Raw genomic sequence first — 23,642 nt, forward strand, 5'->3', positions numbered from 1 at the left:
AAGTATGGGCAAAATGATCCCAGGACAGAGATACGGAACTGAAAAGGCTGTTAAATAAGACAAAAACAGTGCTTTGTTTTTTTCCCTGAATAGCCTTTGTTCAAATGAAATTGCTTTTGAGGAGAAAGGATGACTCCGAGATGACTCTGGATTGGGATTTGCTCGGTTCTCATCTCATCTTACTTCCTCTGTCTTGTTTACCACATAGAGATGAAAACGTTTCCTTTCTCTCCCTTCGTGCCTGCCTTGGCGGTTTGGATGTTGAGGTGGTCTGCCTGCCCACGCCGAAGCACCCAGCATAGTACAAATTCAGTCTCAGCTGAGGCCTCCGAGTGGGACTATGTAAAATAAATAAGATATATTAATACAATTAGACCAGATATGGTGTTCCCTGAAGGAATCTTGTGGATGTTTTGGAGAGAGAGCTATAGAAATGAGGCCATTGCTGCCGCATTGGTTCTCATTCTGTGTCCTGTTTTGAGGCTCCCCACACCCAAACTCCTCCTCCTATCCTAAACTCTTCTCTCCCTGGATTTTGCAGGACGCCTACTCTGAAATCGCCTACCTTTTTGCCGAGTTTTTCCGAGACCTTGACATCGTCCCATCTGACATCATTGCAGGCCTGGTTCTTCTGCGCCAACGGCAGCGGGCAAAGCGCAGTGCTGTGCTGGATGAGGTGGGTGGAGGGGGCCCGTCGCTGCGCACGGAGGCAGCGGGCATCTCGCTCGGCCTCTGACTTACCTGCCGCTCTCGTGACTCACAGCGTGAGAACTGCATGACTCTGCCCACCTTTTTTTCTCTTGTATGATGGGCTATTGCCGGTCACTGAGCTGCAAAATAAAATCACTTAACTTCTTTAGCAGCTTTTTCCCCGAGACTCCCAAGGGGCCCAACTGACACTGAGTCAAGCTTGCGAAACCTGTCATCTTTTCCAGGCAGGTGATACATACAGATTTAGCTCTTGACCCCAAATGAGCAACTGCCTAGAAGGAGGTGGTAGGTACTTGAAAGTGAATGGGAAGATTACTCCTCCCCTACCGTGATGTGGAGAAGACTCCAGCATCTGGGTAAAACTGCAGGAGGAACTGTGGGGAAAAACTCCTAAATTCCCAAGCCATTGCTGGCACCGAGATTTGCGGATTGTTAACCCTGTAGAAAATGGTTTTGTTTTGGTTTTTCCCCGCAGAGGTGGGGTTCAGACAGCAGTGCTCAGATCAGGCAGAAATAAGAACTGCAGAATTGGAACCAGTTGAAGAGACTGGTTGGGATAGTTGAAAGAGTCTTGTCCCAGGTTACATTGCGCGTTCTGTTTCTCGGGCGTAGATTTTGTCTTGATGTCACAGAGAAGAATTTTTATGTGTGTTTGTGACTTACAGGCAAACAATGACATTTTAGCTTTTCTGTCTGGGATGCCGGTGACCAGGAACACAAAGTATCTGGATCTGAAGAATGCGGTAAGTTGCTGGACCCTGACCTTGCAAACTCACCATGTTTCCCCATGTAGCCTGTTTTCTTTTTCTCAGTGGCTTCTCTTACTCCTTCCTGCCCCTCTCTGCAATAATCATAGAAATTAAAGATCAGTACAACAGAGTATAATAACGCCACTTGCTCTCCCGGGGCTTTTTGACTTCAGGTTACTTTTAAAGCACTCTCTGTCTCTGTCCTCCACTCTGCGGGAAGTGGTCCTATTTCCACTCAGACAGGGGAAGGCAACGTGAGCTTTCTCCAAAGCCAGAGGTGGGAGCTGAGCGCTGCACCCAGGAGTGTCGTGCCGAGCTCCGTATGGAAGTACCACCAGCAGAGCTCGTGGAGCCCAGCGGGGCTCCATCTTGATAAGGACAGGGAGCTGCTGGGAGTGAGATGGAGCCTTCCTTCCTGGGGCTGATTGTCAGCAGTTCTCAGGATGGAAATGGCTGCAGCCTGTTCTGTTCTGTGTGAATTAAGCTTGGCTTTTCTTCTGGCATGCTGCTATTGCAGCCCTTCGTTGGGCAGAGTGTATTCACTCCCCTTGATTAGATGATACTGCTGCAAGGGAGGCAAGACTGACCCAATCCCGGCATCTCTGATCAAGTGATTCTGTGATTAACCTGCTTGCGGCTGTGCTGTAGTGCATTGTGTTTCATGCTGACGTCCTGCTCGTGTTCAGCCTGGCTCTCCTCCTGAAGAGGCGTGTGGGGAGAGATGTCAGCAGAGCTTATAGAAGACAGCACTGAGGCGTGTGGCCCCAGACTGGCTTTATGGTCCTCTCTGGTCATCATCCTTATGGCCTGTGACTACGTGAAAGCAGCATATTTAGAGAGCTCATCTTCATGGGACTTAAACTAGTTTATCTCCTCAGCTAGGGTAGGGTGGGCAAAACCCACAGGGGATGACCTTCCTTTGCAGCAGGGTGTTGGATACACAGAGGAGAATTTCTCTAGAACTAACCTCTAATTTTGTTAAACAGCTAGGGGGCCCCTCCGCTCAGGAAAATAGGCATGGCTGTACTGAGCTGTGCTCAGGAGCGGGACGATCTTGCCTGGCAAAACCAGCTTGCTCTCCTGCAGTCACCTGGAAATGCTGACAGTGCTGTTCTGGTGGTGCTGAGAGAGAAGGCTGATGCTCAGAAAGAAGGGTGCACATGTCTGACTATGATGGGGAAAGGGAAACGCTAGGAAAACTCACTGTCTAAGAGAGAATAAGGCCTTTAGCGAGTCTGTTGTCTCTTTCAGCAAGAGATGCAGCGGTACAAAGAGGTGTGTTACTACATGCTGTTTGCCCTGGCTGCCTATGGCTGGCCCATATACCTGATGAGGAAGCCCACATGTGGACTCTGTCGCCTGGCCAGATCCTGCTCGTGAGTGGCCATCCTGCCTGTCACTCTGCCTTCTCTTCATCCCTTTTCCCTTCTGTTTCTCCCAGATTTAGAATCCTCCTTTCCTTCATCTGTTTGCTCTCTTCATCGCCCCTCTTTTTGTTCTTCCTTCTTTTCTCTTCTGCTTTTTTTCCTCTTTTCCCTTCTCATGCTTTTTCTTTCCATTTCTCAGTAACTCTGCCTTCATACTCCGATGTCTTTCTCCTCAGGCTTTTCCTTACAGTTGCTTTTATGCTTATCTTGTTAAATAAACCAGGCTGTCCTATGCTCTGTCCTCTCTGGTGCACTGAGGATCATGCCAGTCCTGTGCGGTTCGAGCAGCCAGCAGAACGACCTCATCTGGCGCAAGACCGCTTTCACACTGAGTCAAAATAGCTGTCGTGGAGCTCAGAAATGAGATTTATCGGCAAGCCCAGATACGCAGGGAGCTGGCATTTGGGTCTTTATTAAAGCATTGGCAAGACTTGGCCAGAGTTTGTGCTGTGTTCTCTCTGACTAATTGTTTTTCTGCCATGCTGTATAACGCTCACCTCATGGTAGCAAGGCTGTAGTTCACTTCAGAATTGCGTTGGTTTAAATGTTTGCTTTCAGCTGCTATAATGCTGTCATCAGGTTCTCTTTGGGGTTGAGCTTCCTGCACTTACACAGGCAACTTCTGAACTCGTCAGGAGGAATATACTTCCTTTTGAGTACTTTTCCTTGTGAAGTGTCTCGTAACGGGAAGAAAGGGAAAAAAAAAACCCTGTGCTTCTGTTTTTTTTCAGGAATGACTCTAGACCTGTTTTCTTTTTTTTTTTGTTATAAATAGATCTAGATCTCCTTAAATGCTAGCTGCTTTGTGTGTTGAAGCAATGTAGGACTGTGCTCTGAAGCATAGTATCCTTTTGAGGAGAGGTGCCAGCCCCGCCGTGCACTGATTCCTTGGGGACTGGTTGCACTGTAGCTCTCTCTGGTGCTCAGAAGGAAAACTACATCTGATCCCAGTGCCCCTTTTTGACGCTGAAACAGGAGTTGTGCGCTGTTTTGTGCAAGAGCTCCTACCCGTGAAGGGCATTGCTGCTGTTGAGATGAGGCTGGTGTGGCGTGCAGGGTCTGTCTTCCCCTTATCTCTTAGGCATTCTACTCTAAAGCCAGTCTCTTCCACATTCCGTTTTTCCTCAAAGCCGTGCTTTCCTTCCGCAGATGTTGCTGTCTCTGTCCCTCACGTCCCCGCTACGCACCCAGCGTCACCATTGAAGAGGATAATTGCTGCGGCTGCAATGCCATAGCCATCCGGCGCCACTTCTTGGATGAGAACATGACCTCAGTGGACATTGTTTACACATCTTGCCACGATGCAGTAAGGAGAATCTGCAACCCCCTTCCTGTTTGGGGCCTGCTGCTGAGGCCCTTCCTAATGGGATTTACGTGCTTCCAGGTGTCATGGTACAAAGAGGGGGGAAACTTAAGCATTTTTCTGACCCTAGAGCTTCCCGTCCTATCTCTCCATCAAGAAATTCTGCCACTTGGGCAGAAATATTTCCTACTGCCAAAAATCAGATCATTCAGAGGAGTGCTTACCCATAAGGCGTAACCTCTCAGGCTGCTCTGCCTCCTTGTCCCCGAGCAGGAGAATAATCAGGAATGTTTCACCTGATTGATACAGCAGTGGGTCTTTTCCAGGTTTATGAAACACCTTTCTATGTGGCCGTGGACCACGATAAGAAGAAGGTGGTCATTAGTATCCGAGGAACTCTGTCTCCAAAAGTAAGTGCACCCTGCAGTGGCCTCACATACCCAGGGCCACCCTGGCAGGCTTTGAGGGGAGTCTGAGACCCTCCTGAGTCGCCGCGTGGTGTTTGACTTAGCCTGAAGCACGGTGACTGCTTTCCTTCCAGGACGCCCTGACTGACCTAACCGGGGATGCAGAGCGCCTTCCCGTTGAGGGTCACCACGGAACGTGGCTGGGACACAAGGTGCGTAAAAGACAAGAGAACAAACCCAAGCGAAACAAAACCCCCACTTGTTTCTCTAATGTTTTGACTTTTTAATTACAGGCCAAAAAAAAAAGTGGTCTGAATTGCTTGAGGTGCTTTTAGGAAGGGTGTTACGTAATTGCAGTGAAATGGCTTTGAGGTGTTAAAATCCTTAGTTATAACAGTTGAAATGACTACGTCTCTCATTAAAATCCCATACAATTAGGAAGAACCAAACTGTAAAAGACATCTGCGGAGACCTAGAGCAAAATGCTTGGAGTCATTCAAATTACTTTTTCCCCCACTGACCTTTTCAGAATTTGCTATCCAACCCCGAGAACGTGTTTAAAATTCTGGTGCGACGGGGATAGGCCTTGAACCTCCTAAAAGGACACTGGCAGGACTCGCGTCTCGGTAATTAGGCTGATCCTGCGTGTCTGTGTCAGTGATCAGGACTGGGCTGACTAAATCAATTTACTATAGTGCCGACCTTTGCCCCAGTCCAGCAAAGTAATGACACACATGCCGAGTTTTAAGATTATCAGGAATTTGGCAGCCTCTCAAGACGCGGCACCAGGCTGGGAAAGAAAAATACAACCTGGAGGTTGTGCGTGTTGAAGGGAACGTAGCGGCTGCTGGAAGTGGGGCTGCTCAGGGCGACAAGATGTTGCCGATCATCTGGACAGGGTCCCTTCAGGGCGGGACATCACGCTCGTAACTCCTTGGGAGCCACGAGGTGGGAGCTACTGCTTCGTTCGTGACGTCCTGCCTGGGCGCCAAACCTCTTCTCTGTGCTTTGATGCCCTGCTTTAGGAAGCAGAGCGTTGGTAGCTGATAGAAAATGCGTACTCAGATACTCGGCTGGATGTGGGTCTGTTAGAGAAGCAGTTACCTAAGAAAGTGGTGCTTGGACACGCTCTGGTCGCCGGGTCTCCCAGGGTGGGTCTCTTTGACAGCAACGCTGTGTAGCTGCTATTTGGCTAAGGGGTATTTCCTTTCTTTCCACCATAATGAGAAAACGAATCAACCTGGCAATTACACAGGACATATGGGTATGGAAACATAGATAAATGAGGCAGTATTTTGTCACATAAGTGATATTTGGCTCTGCGAATCTTTACAATTTGTTTAACGCTTCTGAAGCGCTACGTCTGCTGTCAGTGATGATGTCACTTGCTTTTGTACTAATTCATTTAGCTCAGAATGACTTTGCACAATCAGGGTGATCAACGGCTCACGCAAAGGAAGGTAAAAGCAAACCGAAGGAAAGCAAGGGGGATTTGTTCTACTTTTACCGTGCAGAAAAGCTCGTAATAGATCCTTGCAGAAGTTGGCTTTTTCTTTTGATCTTTATGTGAAAATATTCATATGCCAGTGACTTGTATGAAACGTTATCAGATCGTTCCCTTTGTTCTCTATTGAGTTCTTATTTGGCCTTTGCGTTACTTCGTTTTTGATTGTTACTAGTACAGAAATATAGCTTTATCTTAAATTATTATCAATATTAATCTTCAGACAATAACGTACTGTTGATTCCTGAGGGAAACTGATCGAGATAATAGAATTCTAAAATGTTGGTCTTAATGCATTTTTAATGTCCAGAGGTCAACTTTAGCACCAAAATAAATGCAGTGCCTCGCTAAACACTTACATTTAATTTGGAGAAAAGTACTTGGCCATTCGGGAGCTTCCTGTAAGTTGTTTGATTTCTGTTATTTCTCTTGCTGCGTCTGTCCCGCACACCCAGCAGGCTGGCACGGCCCGTTATCTCCACCTGCGGAGCCCGCCTGTCACTCTGCTTCACGCGGTGTCGAACAGGCATCCTACAAATTAAAACTCTTGATGTTTACATGAGCCTTCTTATCACTCCACCGGTACCACAGCTGAAAGTGTTTGATTGCTTGGGTTGCTGCGAATGCTGCAGTTAAAATATATATTAGGTCTCTGAGCTATTTTTGGGTCAAAGAACCATAGCTGTAGCTAAGGTTTAGGGGTTAGCATGCACAAAGAGAGGAAAAAAAAGGGGGACCATCACAATTCGGAGGGGAAATTAATCACAAAAAAGAAATCTAGCTTCACTATTTGTGAAATAGTAGCCACTGATTTTATAACAAAGGTAATTTAAAAATAATCATAAATCAAGGGCATGAATCCATACTAATTCTGTTGACCCTGTGCAGAACAGAACTGCTAATGTGGTGATGGTTTTGGAGGCTTATTTCATTTCACGGTGTTGAGCCAGCTGGGGTGACGAGGAGTAGACACTGGAAGGAGGCCCCTAAAGCTCAGCCGTGCTAACAGCTCTCACTGGTCTGATACGACAGTAACAGCAATGACTTTCAAGCTCTTGCCTCTACCAACTAGACCCCGGTGGCGGGTTTTCACACACATGGCTCAGATATCACAGGGCAGTTTTGTGCCTTCAAACTGCAAAGCAATACAGACTCTTTCCCTTTCACTTCCCCTCATCTCCAGCCTGTTTGGTTATTTACATGGGAGATCTGAAAATTAAGCCCAGATAGTTTTATTCCTTTGAAACTTAGGAAACAGTGTCCACTTTAACGGAAAGTCTAAATGTGTCTTTGCAGTGATAAAAGTCTCATTCCGTAATATTAAAATCACTGTCTGTAGTAGAATATTCTGTAATTATCAAAAATATAGTTATAAGGCTGACTAACAGCCCATTAGTACTATCGCCGCGGATTTAGGTCATGCTTTTCAAAAAGAGAATCCTAAATTCATCTTAGAAATTTATATAAGTAGTCTGCCATTCGCTTCTCATTAGAGCTGGGAGCGGAGATGCCGCTGTATGCAGCGGAAGCTGGCTAGCTGCTGCGAGATCTGAAGACAGGCATGAAATATCATGGCATCTGCTTTTTGATAATGATGGTAGCATTACAGATGTCCCATTTACCGGCTCAGCAGCATCACCTGTGTTCTGCTCGCTCTCTTCAGTGCTCACATCGGTTTCGATGGCGGGTTTGATATTGGGGACTTTGAAAATGCTGCATTTCTGTGCTTTTTTTTGAGAAAGCCATGAATCCATGAATCGCGTCTCTGAGATGAAACAGCGCTCAGTAATGTTCGCTTTGTACTTGAACTGTTTTCAGGCAGGGGTGTAATGGAAAATAGCAGAGATGATGGTCTTCCCTGGTTTTTGGCCAGCCCAGCCAGTGTGAATTATTTGAGGTCTGTAATCACCAAATTGCAAGTAGCTTCTTTCTGTTTACCGACGTTCACTCTGTATTACAGCACTGTCTGTCAGCCTTTGTAGTCCAGGCTTGCTTATCGCTGAATTAAACTGTGGTCAAGGCATAACCAAGCATTTGTGCGACAGACCAAATTCTAGCGGCTTGTTTATAATGGATCAACTGCATTTGTAATTAATAGACAGAGGGAGAAACCCTCCTCAGATGCAGCCATCAGCAGAGAGGATAAATGTTTAGAACCAGACTTGTTTCCCATCTTTCAGCAGTTCTTAGCTTCTAGTGCGTAAAAACCTTTAATAATTTGTGATGAATGTCCTTTGGCAGCTGAATCCCCTTAATAGTTGCTGCCTTCTCCAGTCGTCAATAAGTCTTCCTACGCAGATAGCGCTGCCGCTTTTTCCCTCCAGTGGTGTCTTGACGTTTGTATTATTTTCCCTGTGAACTTGTTAGGCCAGTTTCATGCTTTTATTCACAGATTTAAACGGAAGAGCGCAGCGCTGCAGTTAAGGCAGTGACGTGCAGAAAAATCAAAGTCTGTTTCTCCGTTCGACTGCAGGACCCAGTGTCTGCTGAGCTACCGGATACACAACCTTGCGTTTAAGAAGCGGATTGTTTTGCGTTGGCTGGGTTTTTTTTTCCCTACACTCTGCACCGTGAGCCCAGGAATAGGGCCTCTGAGTATGATCTTAATTTCAGAACTGTCACTACTTCTAAACAGTTTGTGGCTCCTGGTAATCCGAGAGCCAAGTCGTGTGCCTAATGAAGCCTATTCTGAAATGTGGAGTCACTGTTCCTCCTGAAGCCCGCCACACGCTGCGTGGCCCTCTAGAGCTTACCCAGCGTTTGGGGCAGAATGGTGTCTGCTGGATGTTTAGATCGGGGCTGATGCGCAACCGTTCACGTCCTGTTCTGTCTTCGTGTTTCCCTCAGGGAATGGTGCTGTCTGCTGAGTACATCAAGAAGAAATTAGAGCAAGAAATGGTGCTTTCTCAAGCTTTCGGACGAGACTTAGTGAGTACTAATTTTCTTTTACCCTTGCAGGCTATACAGAAGACAAGATTTCCCCAAAACACTGGTTTTAGGGCAACCTCTAAGTCCCTGAATCTGTTGTACTAATTTTTCAACTCTTCCTTCAATTCCTGCCCCTCTGGATTGCCAGACAGGCAACTAGTTACTCACTCCCCCAAGGTTTGTTTTCTTTTTTATTTTGAAACCACCAATACTGCAGAGCTCTTGATTATTTTTTTTTCCTCAGGCAAAGCTGAGGCAGGCAGTCCCCAGTCCCATTTGGTGGCAAGGCAGGATAGAGAACATTAAAAACAAATCAACAGGAACTAAAATCCCATCTCGACGGAGATTCGCTGTGGAGGCAGCGATGGGATGCCGTGCTGACGGCCTGTGTGTGCACATTTCTTGTGACAGAGAGCCATCAGAGAACCCAAGAGAGACGTTACCAAGCAGCTTACCTTAGTTTGTATGTCAGTAATAGCACAGTAGGTCCCCGCTGGGGAGGGAACTTCTGAGCTGCCTGATTCCCTGCTGTCAGACAGCTGTCCTTTTCTCATGCCCAAAGAGTGCCTTGGCCTGAGCAGTGCCCGTGGGGAAATTAGCAATAGCTCAAGGGAGAAAGAAAAGAGGGATAAAAGCCTCGATGATCCCCTGAAGCTTGAGTCAACGTACCAGTCAACACTGTAGTGTCTGCCTTGTGATGCTTGGTAGGTGTAGGGAGATACACAGAGGCATCTGACTTCTTTATACGGTGCTTCATAGAATCATTAAGGTTGGAAAAGACCTCTAGGATCGTCAAGCCCAGCTGCCAGCCCAGCACTACCATGTCTCCAAAATCATGCCCTGAAGTGCCACGTCTACATGTCTCTTAAATACACCCAGGGATGGCGAGTCCACCACCTCTCTGGGCAGCCTGTTCTTTATACAGTGCCTCATTCCTCTTTGCCCAGAATGTGAAAATTGGTCTTGTTAAGTGAGCTGTTACTCACGAGGAACTTTTCCTGATGTCCTAGAGAGCTCGATTGCTACCTGACTGGTAGGGATACAGTGGCGTATGAAGCTCTGTGCTTTGGTTGTCTCCTGTGCATGAAAATAAGTATCATATTCTGTTCTGTTTGAAGCTGGCTTTCTGTATGGCGGGTCCAACTTCTAATTGATGAAAAATAGTGTAATTAGCTGGACCTGGCCCACAAGGGGCTTGATTAATCTGAGGTGGAGCAACTGGCTTGTGTGTAGAAAATTAAGTACTCTCTGAAACTGAACTCTGCAGAATATCTGACGAAGCGCTATGGCCAGAACATCAGTGCCACGCCAGGCCCTACCAGAGGTTCAGCTGGCCCAGTACACTGTTTCTGACAGTTGCCAGCAACAGATATTCAGAGAAAAAGTATAAAAGTGAGGTGTATAAAGTTTTAAATCTCCCCCCGCAACCACCTCACTGACTGTAGCAGGCACAATGGTGCCTTGGAGGTGGTCTTGAGAAGGAAAATGACACAAACATAGATCTTTCATTCTTGTGGCCTGGTCTCATTAGAGAATAGTTTTGTCTGAATTACTTGAGCAGTCGCCAGCTTTGGAGAAGACCTAGACTCAGAAGACTACTATTCAAACTGCTAGTTAGGATCTCTGTTTTTCAGCCTGCACAATTGTGAAATTAATGAAAGCAAGTAATTTCCAGAACTGAGGAGACCTGAGATGTGTGAGCCTGGACTTGGATATTATCAGAAGGCTGTCAGATTTGAGGAGGAGCAAAAGGCTCATATCAAATCTGAAATAACTCAAACAGCTTGTGCACATTTCCTTTTCCTTCCTACCTTTTTTCTTTTAGGGAAGAGCCAGTAGGTCACACACTGACTGGGGATGTAGGAGAGAATACCAGAAGAGAAATGCATTCTAGCATCCCTTCAGAACAAGCAGTGTTGCTGGGCAGGAGTGTGCTGGGTCTGCCACTGTGACTTAAACAGCGTAAATCAGAGCTCTGCTTCCATTTCAAAGTCTGACATACCCTCACTAGTTCTCATTGCTCAAGGAGCTGGTTAACTGGAGTCCAGAGTGCTCATGTGTGGGAAACACTCACAGCTGTGGAATGAGACAGATTCTGGGGGCTGTGGACTTACCTTGCGGCCTGACCTCAATTTCTTGTTTTGTTTTGGAATTTTTTTGTTTTGTTTGCAGGGGAGAGGAACAAAACACTATGGCCTGATCGTGGTTGGTCATTCCCTAGGGGCTGGCACGGCTGCCATCCTGTCCTTCCTCTTGCGTCCGCAGTACCCATCAGTGAAGTGCTTTGCCTATTCTCCCCCAGGTGGGCTGCTGAGGTAGGTGTTGGGGTAGGAGGACTGGTGAGAGGAAGGGGGGGGTGTGGTAGCTGGATCAGGTCCCGTTTGCGATGCTCTGAGGAGCAGTGAAAGACAAGTCCCTGCCCCGGAGAAGCATGCAATAAAATGGAGAGGCAGTCTATAGGAGCTGAGGGTTGTTGGCAGCCTTTGCTCTGTGCTATAGTTTGGAGTTCAGGTTGCGATGGCAGGTGGCCACTCTCCCAAATATCCTGGTGTATGGCTTAGTTGTCCGTAGCTATAGCTCTGATTTCACCTTGGCTAGTGGAAAAGGCAAGCTGAGTGGACAGGGTGCCATTTCCTTGTTCTCTGCGCGGTGCCAGCGTGTCGTCTCCCCATCTGCTGTGAATAGATGTGCAGTGAGGGAGGTATTTGGCCGAATGTGGATGTCTGCATCAGTTGATCTAGTTGTTTGGACTCCTTTTGCAGCTGAAAAGAAATTGGCCCTTCTGGGGTGTGATTTCTGTCATTCTAAAGTGGGTCCCTAAAATAGGTCAGAGGGATTGTGCTTCTTGGGTGCCTGTTTCTCTCCGTCGGCTATAGGGGGAATCTAGGGTAGCTGCCTCAGATGTTTGAAGAGAGGTACCATGAATTCTTCCCACTGTAAATTGGAACAGACCTGGTGGTCATGTTATTTACATGGCAGCCAAACAGAAACATCCTACTCTATCGCTGTGACATGAGATAAGGTCTTTCTAGTTGTGACACATGTCATGGGGGCTCCTGAAAGCAGCTATGGATTATCAGAAGCTTCTTGTGATAGTTACTGCATCATGCTCCAGGAGCAGCCGAGGGTTTTAAACCATCCTGCTAATGAATCTGGGTACCAGCATGTCTTGTTATGATAGTAATCCCTGGTCTTCTGCAGCTCTAGGGGAGTTGCTCTGTGGAATGTTTCATGAGAGTTTTATAGCTTTCTGCTCAGAGCTTCCACTCCTGGGATCCCTTGATAGCTCAGGCCAAGCTGTGCTGTGTTAGCTCAACTGTTTCAGAGTTCAAGGAGGTGCCTCTGATGGCCACGCTTTTGTTGCACTGTGGGTCATGCCCAGGATCATCTCTGGGTCAATGATGCAGCCTCTGCCTGGGGTAACTGGTGTGGAAGAAGGTCTTTAGGAAAGTAGTGGATTGAAGAACCAGCTCATAGAGTTGGAGCCTTAATTCCCTCTTACCTTGGTACTCGGGTTGCTGCAGAAAGTGGCCATCTTAGTTCTACAGTGTCTTTGTAAAGTGGTCTCAGGAGCACAGAATATCTTCTTCCTTTCTGCTCTCCTGGCCATTCCAAAGCTATTGGAAAGCGACCACGAGGCATTGAGTTAGAGTGCTTCCTTTCCCAAGTATATTCAGAGCGGTATGCAGAGTAATGGTGCTTGGGGCGTGGGGTGTGAATATCAGGCTTTTCTTTATCAGGGTGCAAGTCTCAAAAGCCTTGAGTAGCTTGGGTGGTGGTTTTTATGACCCTGGTACACTGGTAACGTCTCTGACACCAGTGGCAAACTGGGAGTGAAGTGCAGTTTTCTGCTAGTTAAACACTGTTTGCTGCTTCTTGGTCCTGTTTCTCTTCCAGTGAGGATGCCATGGAGTATTCAAAAGAGTTTGTGACTGCTGTCGTGCTTGGCAAAGATCTAGTGCCCAGGCAAGTTGAGAAGTGTCTGAATTTCTTGATGAGTATGTGCTGTTCTATACCAAAGTCACCTGTTTCCTGTCAGACACACCTAAATCACGTCTGTCTCCAGTTTCCTCATTTACCTGTCCTTGTATGCTTCTTACTTGCCTTCCTAGTCACCTGTATTGCTGCACCTTTCATCTGGATGCCTATATTAGTGTTTCACGCGCCTTTTTACAGGCATATCCCTCCCTGTCTCTCGGCTGCCTGTATGAAAGAAAAGGGTGACTGTCCTGTCTCTGTAATTATCCTTGTTGTGGTATCCGACATGTCGATGCTATCTTCCTGGTTGCCTGGGTTATCTCGGACCTCTTTACACTCTGCCCTGAACTAGACGTGCTGTCATCTCATTTTGTACTGTTTGCCCCTGAATTCCTATTCCATATCATCTCACATTGCCGAACCAGCTCCCTCATTTCTTGTGTCTTGGCATTTCTCACCTCATCCTCTCCCGGGACATGTTCTGCTCAACAGGGCACTGGACTAGGAGCCAGGCAACCTGGGTTTTCCTTTTGCTTCTGCCCTGTTGCGTGACCTCAGATAAACGGTAACGTTTCTATCTGTGCAATATAAGGCACGTAGAATTCAGTGGGGGGCAAGTACTAAATGGTACCGAGTGTGCCTTAATGGTAACCTGTGTGACAAAATGTTGTCCATCCTGCAGTCCGCTCAGTGGCGTCATGCAGCTCCGTGCCCACCTTCCTAATTTATCTGCTCTGTGTCATACTTGTGTCTTGCTCACCTGTCTCTGTGTTTGCATCATCTCCCTCCTTCACTGACGGTTTCATTGGTTCACTGACCTCTCTCATGTATGCGTGCGCTGCTCTGATTCTGTTCCGTTTCATACTTGTTTATCATCACGATGGTTTCCTGTGGCCTCTTAACCCAGGTTACTGGTCCTGGGTGATGCCACAACCCACCTCTGAAATGATGTGCAGTATGGCATTGTTGCATTCTTGTAGTATCTCTTGTAGCGTGGTTTCTTGTTCCTCCGTGCTCTGTGTCCCTACGTCCTGTCACCCGCCGGCCGTTCCCTGCCCAGCTGTTGTAAACACGTCTTCCTCTTTCCCAGAATCGGTCTCTCGCAGCTGGAGGGGTTTCGCCGGCAGCTTCTGGATGTTCTTCAAAGAAGTAACAAACCGAAGGTAAGAGTAAAGACTAACAGACACCTGAAGGTGAGTCTCTGAGCAGTGACGGTGAACTTCTAACATCACACAACAATCCTGCAGACTTCTCCTGCCCTCCAGCTCTCCTCAGGGCCACTGTGACTATTATTTAGGTAACCAGAGGAGATTTAGGCAACCAGCGGAGTGATGGCGAGAGCAGGACAGCAGCTAGAGAGGTCAGGGCGAAGGGCCACGCTCCGTTTGCAGGCTGTGTGATGACTCTGGCTCACGTGCTGTAAGTTCACCAGCACAGGCCTAAAATAACTGAGCAGGAAATTTTCCTCATCTGAGCCCGTTTTGCAGTCTGTGTTCCAACTGTAGCTTGTCTTGGCCAGTAACAGGCTAGGAAGTACAGCAGTTGTCTGCTTGCAGACACTGCTGCGTGCTGTCTGGGTGGTGCTGTTCGAGGATAAGCGGTCTGTTAATGTTTTGGAGATAGGAAACGTGGAACGTTTTTTCTCCCCGGGCTTCTTTACCGTTACACTGAGATGGAAAAAACATAGGATGTTAAGATTTTTAGGGGTAAAATGTTATAGAATTGGTCTGCGGAGGGAGAAAACTGAGTTCACGTTTATCTTTCTTGTTAACATTCTATGTTTTTTGCGGTTTGTCTTATGGGGTTTTTTGGTGAATTTGGGGGGTTTTTATGATTTCTTTCAGTGGGTAAAGAAAGGTGTAAACAGGATTTTTGTCTATTTATGTTGAATAGTCTTTTGTTTATTTTTGTACATTAAAAACTCAGATTCCAACTACCTTGTTTATCCTGAAAGATGCTGAGTTACCAGCTGGTGGACAAGCGGTGCTTGCTCTAGGCCCTTAAAAAACCTCCCGCAAAAAAAGGATCAGGTGTTGCCGCTTCTGAGGTTAAAACTGGGAAAAGAAGAAACAGCTTCTCTCGGCAGGGTTATCTCTAGCTCTAGGGCTCTTATTTAAGCAATCAGGGCACAAGGCCCATTTTTTCTCTTTTCTGGTATTAGGTGTTGAGTTTCAACCTACCAATAGTGCCTTGTGAGATGACTCTGCTTTTCTCTGAGGTTTTTCTCTTCTCCGTAATCTCCCTCCTTTCTCTCGCGTTGGACAGTGGCGAATCATTGTGGGCGCTACGAAGTGCATCCCCAAGTCAGAGCTCCCTGAAGAGACGGAAGAAAATTCCGTAACGAGTAACCGCCTCTGGACCCATCCCAGCGATCTGACCATCGCCCTGTCCGCGAGCACGCCGCTTTACCCACCTGGCCGCATCATCCACGTGGTGCACAACCACCCTGCAGAGCAGTGCTGGTGAGTATGTGCAGACCTCCAGAGCCAGCCCGTGGGTGGGGGTGGAAATCTTCTTTTGGAGAAGACTCCCCAAGGCAGGAACCCAGCTATGAAAGAGGTGATTTTTGTTCCCCCGCCGTCTTACGGCGACAGTGATTGTGCCTGTGCTGTCAGAATGAGAAGATGGTCGTGTCACTGTTGGCTAGTGCAGAGTGTTGGAGCGACGGCAGTAGCATGTGTACTTTAATATCTTCTCCCTCTGTTTTTCCTCCTGTTGCTCTTTCTGTCTCCGCAACCTGCTGTTTCTTCCTTTTTGCATGCCAAAATATTGGCCTGCTCTTTCATCCCCTGCTCCCTCTTCTCCCCTCTGTTTGGATCCCAACTCCTCTCCCAGTTGCTGCGAGCAAGAGGATCCCACTTACTTCGCTATCTGGGGTGACAATAAGGCGTTCAATGAGGTCATCATCTCACCGGCGATGTTGCACGAACACCTCCCGTATGTGGTCATGGAAGGGCTCAACAAGGTAATGCAGAGAATTCGGATCAAGGGGCAGTTAGGTGCCCTGGTAAAGCAAGTGCCTTGTCGCGGGCCTTTACGTACGCAGGGCAGGAAGTCCTTGCCCAGGAGTGCCGGCTGTTTGAATACACAAGACCGTTTCCTTTGGAGGGGAGGAGGAAAGAAGGTTGTGCTCTGCACCAGTCATGCGCAGGCTGTTAGAGTTGGATGTAATGAGGTCTGGAAATAGAATGCCGATCTCCTTCCCAACACCCAGCGTCCCAGACAAGGTCCTCTTTCAGAATTTAATGTCGTAATAACGTGGGGGTGGGTGCTGTTTGGTTCCTTCTCTCCGAAGCAGCTCATCACAGACTGCAGTTCAGGTGAAACCCAAGCTGCAGCCGAAGTCCTCCACGCTGCGGCTGCAGCCCCTCTGTTAGCCTTGAGGGGTGATTGAGCTTATGTGTAATGGTTGTAGAACAGGTCTCTGCCTCTAAGCCGCAGTTCCTACCCCTGCGGTTCTACCATAGAGATTTAGCCAAGGCTCCTCTGCCCTGCTGCTCTGATGGCCGCTCCTGCCAGCGTCCTGCCAGTCACCCCCCCGGCCCTGGCTGCCCAGCAGGGCATTCTGACAGCGTAGAGTGTATCAGAATTCATTGATATAATCCTTTATCTCAAGACCTTGCCCTGTGCTTGCAGAAGACATTGGTAAGAAACAGAGGCAAATCCAGCAGTTTGTTGTCTTGAGCTGAGAACAGCAAAGCTGCCATCCCCGGTAAAACACTGCTGTTCCTCTGCTTGCCTTGAATAGGTCTTAGAGAATTACAACAAGGGGAAAACAGCTTTACTTTCTGCAGCCAAAGTGATGGTGAGTCCTACAGAAGTGGATCTCACCCCGGAGTTGATCTTCCAGAGTCAGCCCTTACCTAGTGGACCCTCAGCGCAGACGGGAACGGGAGCCGTAACGGTGGACAGAAGGAACAGCAGTACCAAGTAAGGATATATCTTGGATTTCTTTTGAAGGATTGTTGGCATTAGGGGTGGGACTTCTTTCTCTCAGGGAAAGGATAGATCCGAGGGCTGCCTTTGTAGTACATTTACGGAGCCTCAGTGTGTCTTGTCAGGTTGGGGGAAAAAAGTCCGTTGTGTTGCTCAAGGATCTGTGAATGCAGCGAGGTCAGGAGAACGTAGAAGTTGAGGGTATGGAAGAAACTTCCTTTTCTCCTTATCCAGACAAGCGGGGCTTTCCCTGAAACCCTGAAGGCAAAGCTTGCAGTCTTGCAGCCAGATTTCTGGTTTCCTGCATGATTTATGTGCCCAATGATAGCCTATATGGGGATTCTCAAAAGCTGAGGAGCAGTGAAAGCTTACCAGAAGATAGGCATTTAAAGCTACTTTATGATGTGGCTTGTGGAATATTATAAACAGGACGATCTGGGAACCTGGATAGCGGTGAGAGGAGAGCAGTTGGTGTCCTGTTTCTGAAGGGCAAGAGCAGGAAGCTCAGTCCAGTGGAAGGCAGGAGAGGGGAAAAGGCTCATTCTGAGTGCTGAAGGGCTTGTTTTTTCGAAGGTGGACCATCAGTAGTGTGACAAAGGCCAGAAGGTGGAGGAACATTGAGAAGGCACATAAAGGAGTGGTTTGGAAAGGAGCTCTTTCTTTGGGGTGTATGTAAACAGCTTTCCTCCAGGAGCAAACGGCAGAGAGACTTTGCAGATTTACAGATAACGTTTGGGGCATAGCGGGATCACAGGCTTGCAAAGTAAGTAAATTTAAAAAATGCAGGCAAAGACTTACTTCAGAGTTGGAACGTGTGGCTTCCGTCACAGAATTGCATTATGTAGGAGAAATCTGCAGCCAAAAGAGGGAAGCTGGGAGAAGGAGGATGCTTGTAGCCAGAGGCAGCAACTTGGAGTCGTGAGTGGAAACAGAAGACAGCGTTGTGGGGGGAGAGGATTCTTTCTTTGCAAGAGAAGCACTTCTATGGGGAATTCGGGTAGGGAGACCCAACGAGAAGCAGGGGGGTGGTGGGGAAGAGGCAGGGTGAGATGGTCTGCGCTGAGTGATGGACAGCTGAGTATCCCTGAGATAACATGAGCGAGATTTACATTTAGAAGAAAGATAGGACAGCAAATAATATGAAGATGATAAGGTTCTTGTCACAGAGAGTGTGAACGGTCAGAGGCAGTGAAGGAGAGCTTAGAAACAACCGCAGCTGTGATGAAACAGCAGGAACAGGGATCGGCCCCGTTTGTGAAGGCTACAGTAAGACTGAGAAGATGAACTAGGTCAAGCAGCAGGGCGTAGCCAGAGCAGACCCAAGGAGCTGCTTCCCTTTGAGGTGAGTAGAAGCAGAGGGGGAATTCGGAGACATGAAAGGGAACAGGGGAGAGGGCAGAGAGGCTTAAGGGAGGTGTTAGAGTGGAAACAGATGTAGGTTGGTTGTGTTTAAGTCGAGCTTAGAGCCAGCTTACTGTGTCAAACTCCCTCTTTTGGGGTTCTTGAACCCTGTTCTTAGATCACTATTACCCTATTGAAGTTAGAAAGGGATTAAATATTGGCCTAACTTATAAGCCTTTCCCTATACATCATGTCCTTTTGGCAGGTGCGGCAGTCCTCTCCCAAGCTGAGGCTCTTTTCCCAGATGTTTCCTTAAGTTCTTGTCTTCAGGGCTGTTTCTTTGGCTGCAGCTAATCGCAGGCTTTGTGTGTGCCTGGTGTGGGGAGCTCCTTCCCCGTGTCTCTGACATGGTGTCTTTTCTGGAGGAGCCTGCATGATCCTTTAAAGTCTTAGTGTCATTGGAGTCTTCCTAAAGCTCTTTACTTGTCTTAAGTCGTGTAAGTTGATTTTTTACCTATTTTAAAGTCTGCTACCTGAGATGGTAGCTGCATTGGTCATGGGCAATACTCTAATAGCCTCCTGGCATTTGTGGTAGTAAGGTGGGGCTTGCCAGCATGGAAAAGGAGGGGAAGGCATGACCCTGGAGTGGTTCAGAGTGCAAGAAGAAAGAAAAAGTAGTAGGTTAACCATAGGCTAGTCCATCAACCTCTCTTGCCTGAATCGTCTCTAATACAGAGGTGTTGGGTGAGAGAGGGGCTTGTCTGTGTGTGCAGAGGCTGCGCCATGGTTTTGGGCGCTTCGGTTAGAAGTGCTGCAAGTTTCACTGGGAGCAGAACCATGGGCCTGAGTGAAAATGGGGCTTGAGAGGGAAAGACATTTAGCCAGGAGAAAGGGGAGAAGGGCAAGAACCTGAGTTTGCAGAGGGAAGAAACTGTTCCTAGTATTTCCAGCTGGGAGGACGGAGAGATAAGAGTTTTCTTGCACTTGTGGATGGCTCTGGTTAGAGCAACGACACGTGAGCTCAGTGTGTGTGAGGAACTCTGTGCCCAACTCTTGGTTCCTCTGGCTGTTCCGGCAGCTTGCGGTTCTGTGGAGCGATGCAGCCTCACACATTGTCTGTTTCTCATTGCAGGAGCAAGTCTCATTCTGAAATTAGCTTGGAGGGGTTTTATGAGACAAAGCCACTTTCTCCTGTGCAGAAAGACCCTGTGGAGCTGCTTCTCCTGGATACAAAGGAACGTCTGTCTGTGGAGCTGCAGGACCGTCGTGCCCCTCTCGCGACCATGGAGAGCCTCTCGGACAATGAATCCATCTACAGCTTTGATTCAAGGCGCTCCTCTGGTTTTCGGAGCATCCGGGGCTCCCCCAGCCTCCATGCTGTCATGGAGAAGGATGAGACGCACTGCTTTTATATAGACCCCGTTATCCCTGAGGAGAACCCCTCCCTCAGCTCGCGGACAGAGCTGCTGGCTGCTGATAGCCTCTCCAAGCACTCCCAGGAGACTCAGCCCCCTGACAATGTACTCAACAGCGGTGGCACTACCCCCCAGCGACGCTGCAGCGAGGAGGGGGCCAGCAGTGAGGGCGACCACGTTTCCTTAGCCCCTCGTGAGGAGCTGTCCCTCCAGAACGGACGGCTCACTGATGTTCCCAGTCCCCAGGTGCTGGAGTTTGCTGAGTTCATAGACAGCCTCTTTAATTTGGATAGCAAAAGCAGCTCCTTCCAGGACATCTACTGCATGATGGTGTCAGACAGCTCCAGTGACTTTGCAGAGATGCCCAAGTCCGTCAGTGATCAGGAGATCCTGTTGAGGGCACAATATGAACCCAACTTAGTCCCAAAGCCCCCGAGGTTGTTTGCAGGCTCAACAGATCCTTCGTCGGGCATCTCTGTCTCACCCTCTTTCCCCCTTAGTTCATCCGGAGAACTCATGGACATCACTCCCACAGGCGTGAGCAGCCAGGAGTGCCTGGCTACTGATAAAATCCGGACTTCCACCCCCTCTGGGCATGTAACCAGCCCTGCCAAGCAGGACGACCTCATGATTTCGGCCCTCTAGTGCCAGGGTAAAGGGGTGCGGCTCTGAGAGCTGATCCCATGGGCTGAGTGCTGGGATGATACTTGGAGGAGGTGGTCGTCGGGCAGTTCGGATCGGAGGAGACAGCTGGAATTCTGGGGTGACACGGTGGTGGCACGCTGGTGTCCGGAGGACGGATTGTGCGCGAGTGCCATGCTTGTGGCTGGGAGAAGCAGCATTGCCTCACGAGGCCTGCTACACTAAGAGGGTCTGAGTCACTAAAGGTAGATGCAAGTTCCCTACCTCAGCCTGTCTCATTTCATTTAAGAGGCAGATTCCTTGCCCCAGGGCACCTGCTGAGTTTGGGAGTGAGATACCCTGCTTCAGGGAATCCTCTGGGGTGAAGGGGTGGATTCTCTGAAGCTCGAGGATTGGATAGACAGAAGGAAGGGGGCCAGGCCAGATCACCCCCTTGGTACGGTGTCAGTGGTTTTGGAAATGAGCGGATTGAGACTTTGGGCCCTATTGCACTACCAGGTCGGATCTGGCCCAAGATCCAATTCGTCACACTTCCACGGGGATTGCTTTTGTAGGACACTCTCCTGTTTTAAAGCCATTGGGGCTGTATTCTCCCCAAATGCAGTCTCCCCTCCCCTGGCCAGGCGCAGCAAGAATGGGGCTGGCACTGTGTTTTCTCTCCCCTGAGTACTTCTGTGTTCAGTGACCACCAGGCTGCTTCTGAGAGGGAAGGACACCGTTCTGAAGAGCCAAAGCCCTCTGCCATGTCCCTCCTTTGCCAGAAAGAGCTCTCCTGGTTGTCACCATCATCGCTTCTCCGTTCCCTGGACCACTCTGAGCTGGCGACGTTCCCGCAGGACTGACAGGATTCTCATCTCAGAGCTGCACGGATGGATCAACTTGAAAATTTAACAGGCTTCTCAACACCCAGCATTACTTGCCAGGCCCCTGCGGAGCCTGGGAGCCTCTCCTGGACTCCACCGGGTCCTCACACCACCTGTATGCAGTAATCACAGATCAGTGCCAGCCTCTGTCACTGGGAGTTCAGGGAAAAGATGAACTTTTACCAAGTATTGAAATTTCTTGTATGTTTACAGAGCTGCTAAGCTTTTTGGAAGGTATTTATTAAGCAAACAGGGAGGCTTTACCTAAGCAAAAAGCATGTTCATTCCCTCCTTCCTGTGCTGTTCCCTCCGGGGACTGAGGGGAGAGAGGATGGGCAGGTACGATTGCAAGTCCCCTGCTTTTAAAGTGGATCGGAGTCTGGGGGAAGCTGCATGCGTCCCTTGCCCACCCTCCCTCGTCCTCTTCCCCGTTGCACAGCACCGCATTGCTAAGCTTGACCAAGTCGCTGGTAAAACTACCTGAGCACTGCTGTGCAGAGCCTCAGTGCCCGGAGGAGCCTGCTATAGACCTGTCGAGGCAGGGACTTTCCAATGATGGAAGCAGGAGAGAAACTACCTGTCTAGAAAGTTCAACATACTGTGACCTGCAGAAAGCCTGAAAGCCTTTCACTGACACAACACCTTCATATCAAAGCTCAGCGGAGTTCCCGATCAGTCTCGCTGGAGCTCTGTCCTCCCTCACTGGAAAAGAAATTCCTATTTCAACTTCCTTATAATCACAGAGCTGTTATTGCCCTCCTTTCCCCTCCTTAACTGCGGTATTTCCATTGTGGGAGGATGCTGTGCTTCCCAGGAGCTTAACTCATGACAAATCCCTCAGCTCCTGTTATCCCTAGCCTCCAGCCGTGTTCGTGGAGTAGTTTCTGGAAGCCCCAGGCATGGCTCAGGGCTGTGCTCTCCCGGGTGCCATGCAAACGGGGCACGCGTGGCATCACCTGCCATCGAGTCAGAGTGGGAGTGCTTCATCGCCAGTGTGCATCGACGTAAACGATTCCAGGCGCACAGAAAGGAACCGGGCTTTGTGTCCGGGTGCTGATCTCCCACTCAACAATTTAGCGTGGGATACCGTGTCCCCCACTCCTTACAAATTACAGGTCCTTCAGAAGCAGAGGGGCTTTGTTAAACGGGCAGTAAAATATTGTCCCTGTGGTTTAGGTTCCAAAGGTGACTTTTTCTATACTGTCTTGATTCAGAGGGAAGGAGCCCCTCTAAATTCCCAGTAATTTGTAGAAGAAAGCTTTCATTCTGAGCAACAAGAAGTTACTTTTTCCTTTGTAGGTCCTTCAGAAAAGGGCAGTGTTTTTCCCCTTGCTGAGAGCTCGTATAGGTCAGGAGCTCACGTAGAAAGGTGTGCAAATGCCATCAGATCGCCCGCTATTGCAGACCACAGGGTAAGGCTGGATTGCTGCGCGCACCCAAGAAACACTAAAAAGGTGGTGTCCAGGAATACGCACAATAAACTGGGTAGTTTTGGGAGGGAAAGGGGAGCTGAAGTGCAGGGGGGCTGAGGCTAGCGGGCTAGCTCACCTCCTGACGCAGGCTGCTGACGCGTGTTGGCAGAGCAGGGAAAAGGAGTTCACTTCTGCCTTTAATCGTCGGCAGAAGGTGGGTAGTAATAACACTTAGCACTTAGGCAGAGCTTTATATCTGCAAAGCACTTTACAAACATTAATGAAAGAATCGTCTCTGTCCCTGGCAGTGAGGTGTTGGGAGAAGGCTGTCTCAGACTAGGTGGAACTACTGGTGCCCTACCCAAGGATGGTGGGGAGATGAGGAGAGGAGGGTGGATTCCCTCCCTCTTAAGAGGAGAAATTGTCTCAGGAGTGACCTGATGATGTTTAACGAGTCGCAATATTGCACTAGAAAGTCACTCCTGACCTGGGCGTACCTCCGCTACGTCCTGGAATGTGCGGTCGCTGCGCGGGACTGTTTCCTTCTCTGTGCCATTGGAACTGGGTCCTGGGGGACCGGGGCTGCCCTGCCCTGAGCGGCTGTAGCAGCGAGCAGCCTGGCAGGCTGCATTTTTTTTCTGCTTTGTTTGTGCTCTGTGGTTATTAGGCTTCTTCTGAAAAGCCTGGTAATACCCCAAATGCTTGTGACCTGGGCTTGCCGTAGATCAAGGCATTAAAGGTGCAAAAGAGCCCTTTTAGTTAAGGTTCTTCCTTCCAACCCCTACTGTTCTGTGACTCATTGCATCACACTGTGGATAACTCCTGTTTTCTGTTGCTCTCTCTTGACAAACAGATCTCTTCCCAGTCCTCACAAAGCAAATCCACACTCTTTGCATTATTTCTGCTTTACATGTCTCTCTGTGTCTTGATTCTCATCACTGCTTTGCTATAAGAGCATTTGGACAGGCTGATCTCCTATTTCTTCCTGCAAGAGCGTATCTGGAAAGTTAAAATAAATGCTTAGCC

At 48.6% G+C, this 23,642-nt stretch overlaps 1 protein-coding gene across 5 annotated transcripts in view; it reads left to right on the forward strand.

Moving 5' to 3' along the window:
• Positions 1 to 23,367, forward strand: part of DAGLA (diacylglycerol lipase alpha) — a 68,600-nt gene extending 45,233 nt beyond the window's left edge. For all 5 annotated transcript variants that reach the window (XM_064453000.1, XM_064453002.1, XM_064452999.1 and 2 more), the window contains 14 exons: positions 542 to 676; positions 1,377 to 1,454; positions 2,712 to 2,836; positions 4,037 to 4,193; positions 4,517 to 4,600; positions 4,732 to 4,809; positions 8,949 to 9,029; positions 11,202 to 11,344; positions 12,927 to 12,995; positions 14,098 to 14,170; positions 15,273 to 15,469; positions 15,843 to 15,972; positions 16,756 to 16,937; positions 19,417 to 23,367. In XM_064453000.1, the coding sequence (XP_064309070.1) occupies positions 542 to 676; positions 1,377 to 1,454; positions 2,712 to 2,836; positions 4,037 to 4,193; positions 4,517 to 4,600; positions 4,732 to 4,809; positions 8,949 to 9,029; positions 11,202 to 11,344; positions 12,927 to 12,995; positions 14,098 to 14,170; positions 15,273 to 15,469; positions 15,843 to 15,972; positions 16,756 to 16,937; positions 19,417 to 20,344 (2,460 nt within the window). In that variant the 3' untranslated portion in view covers positions 20,345 to 23,367. The remainder of the gene's footprint in view (positions 1 to 541; positions 677 to 1,376; positions 1,455 to 2,711; positions 2,837 to 4,036; positions 4,194 to 4,516; positions 4,601 to 4,731; positions 4,810 to 8,948; positions 9,030 to 11,201; positions 11,345 to 12,926; positions 12,996 to 14,097; positions 14,171 to 15,272; positions 15,470 to 15,842; positions 15,973 to 16,755; positions 16,938 to 19,416) is intronic.
• Positions 23,368 to 23,642: the final 275 nt, after the last annotated feature.

This window comes from Phalacrocorax carbo, chromosome 5 (genome assembly GCF_963921805.1).
Source record: "Phalacrocorax carbo chromosome 5, bPhaCar2.1, whole genome shotgun sequence".
Lineage (NCBI taxonomy): Eukaryota > Metazoa > Chordata > Aves > Suliformes > Phalacrocoracidae > Phalacrocorax > Phalacrocorax carbo.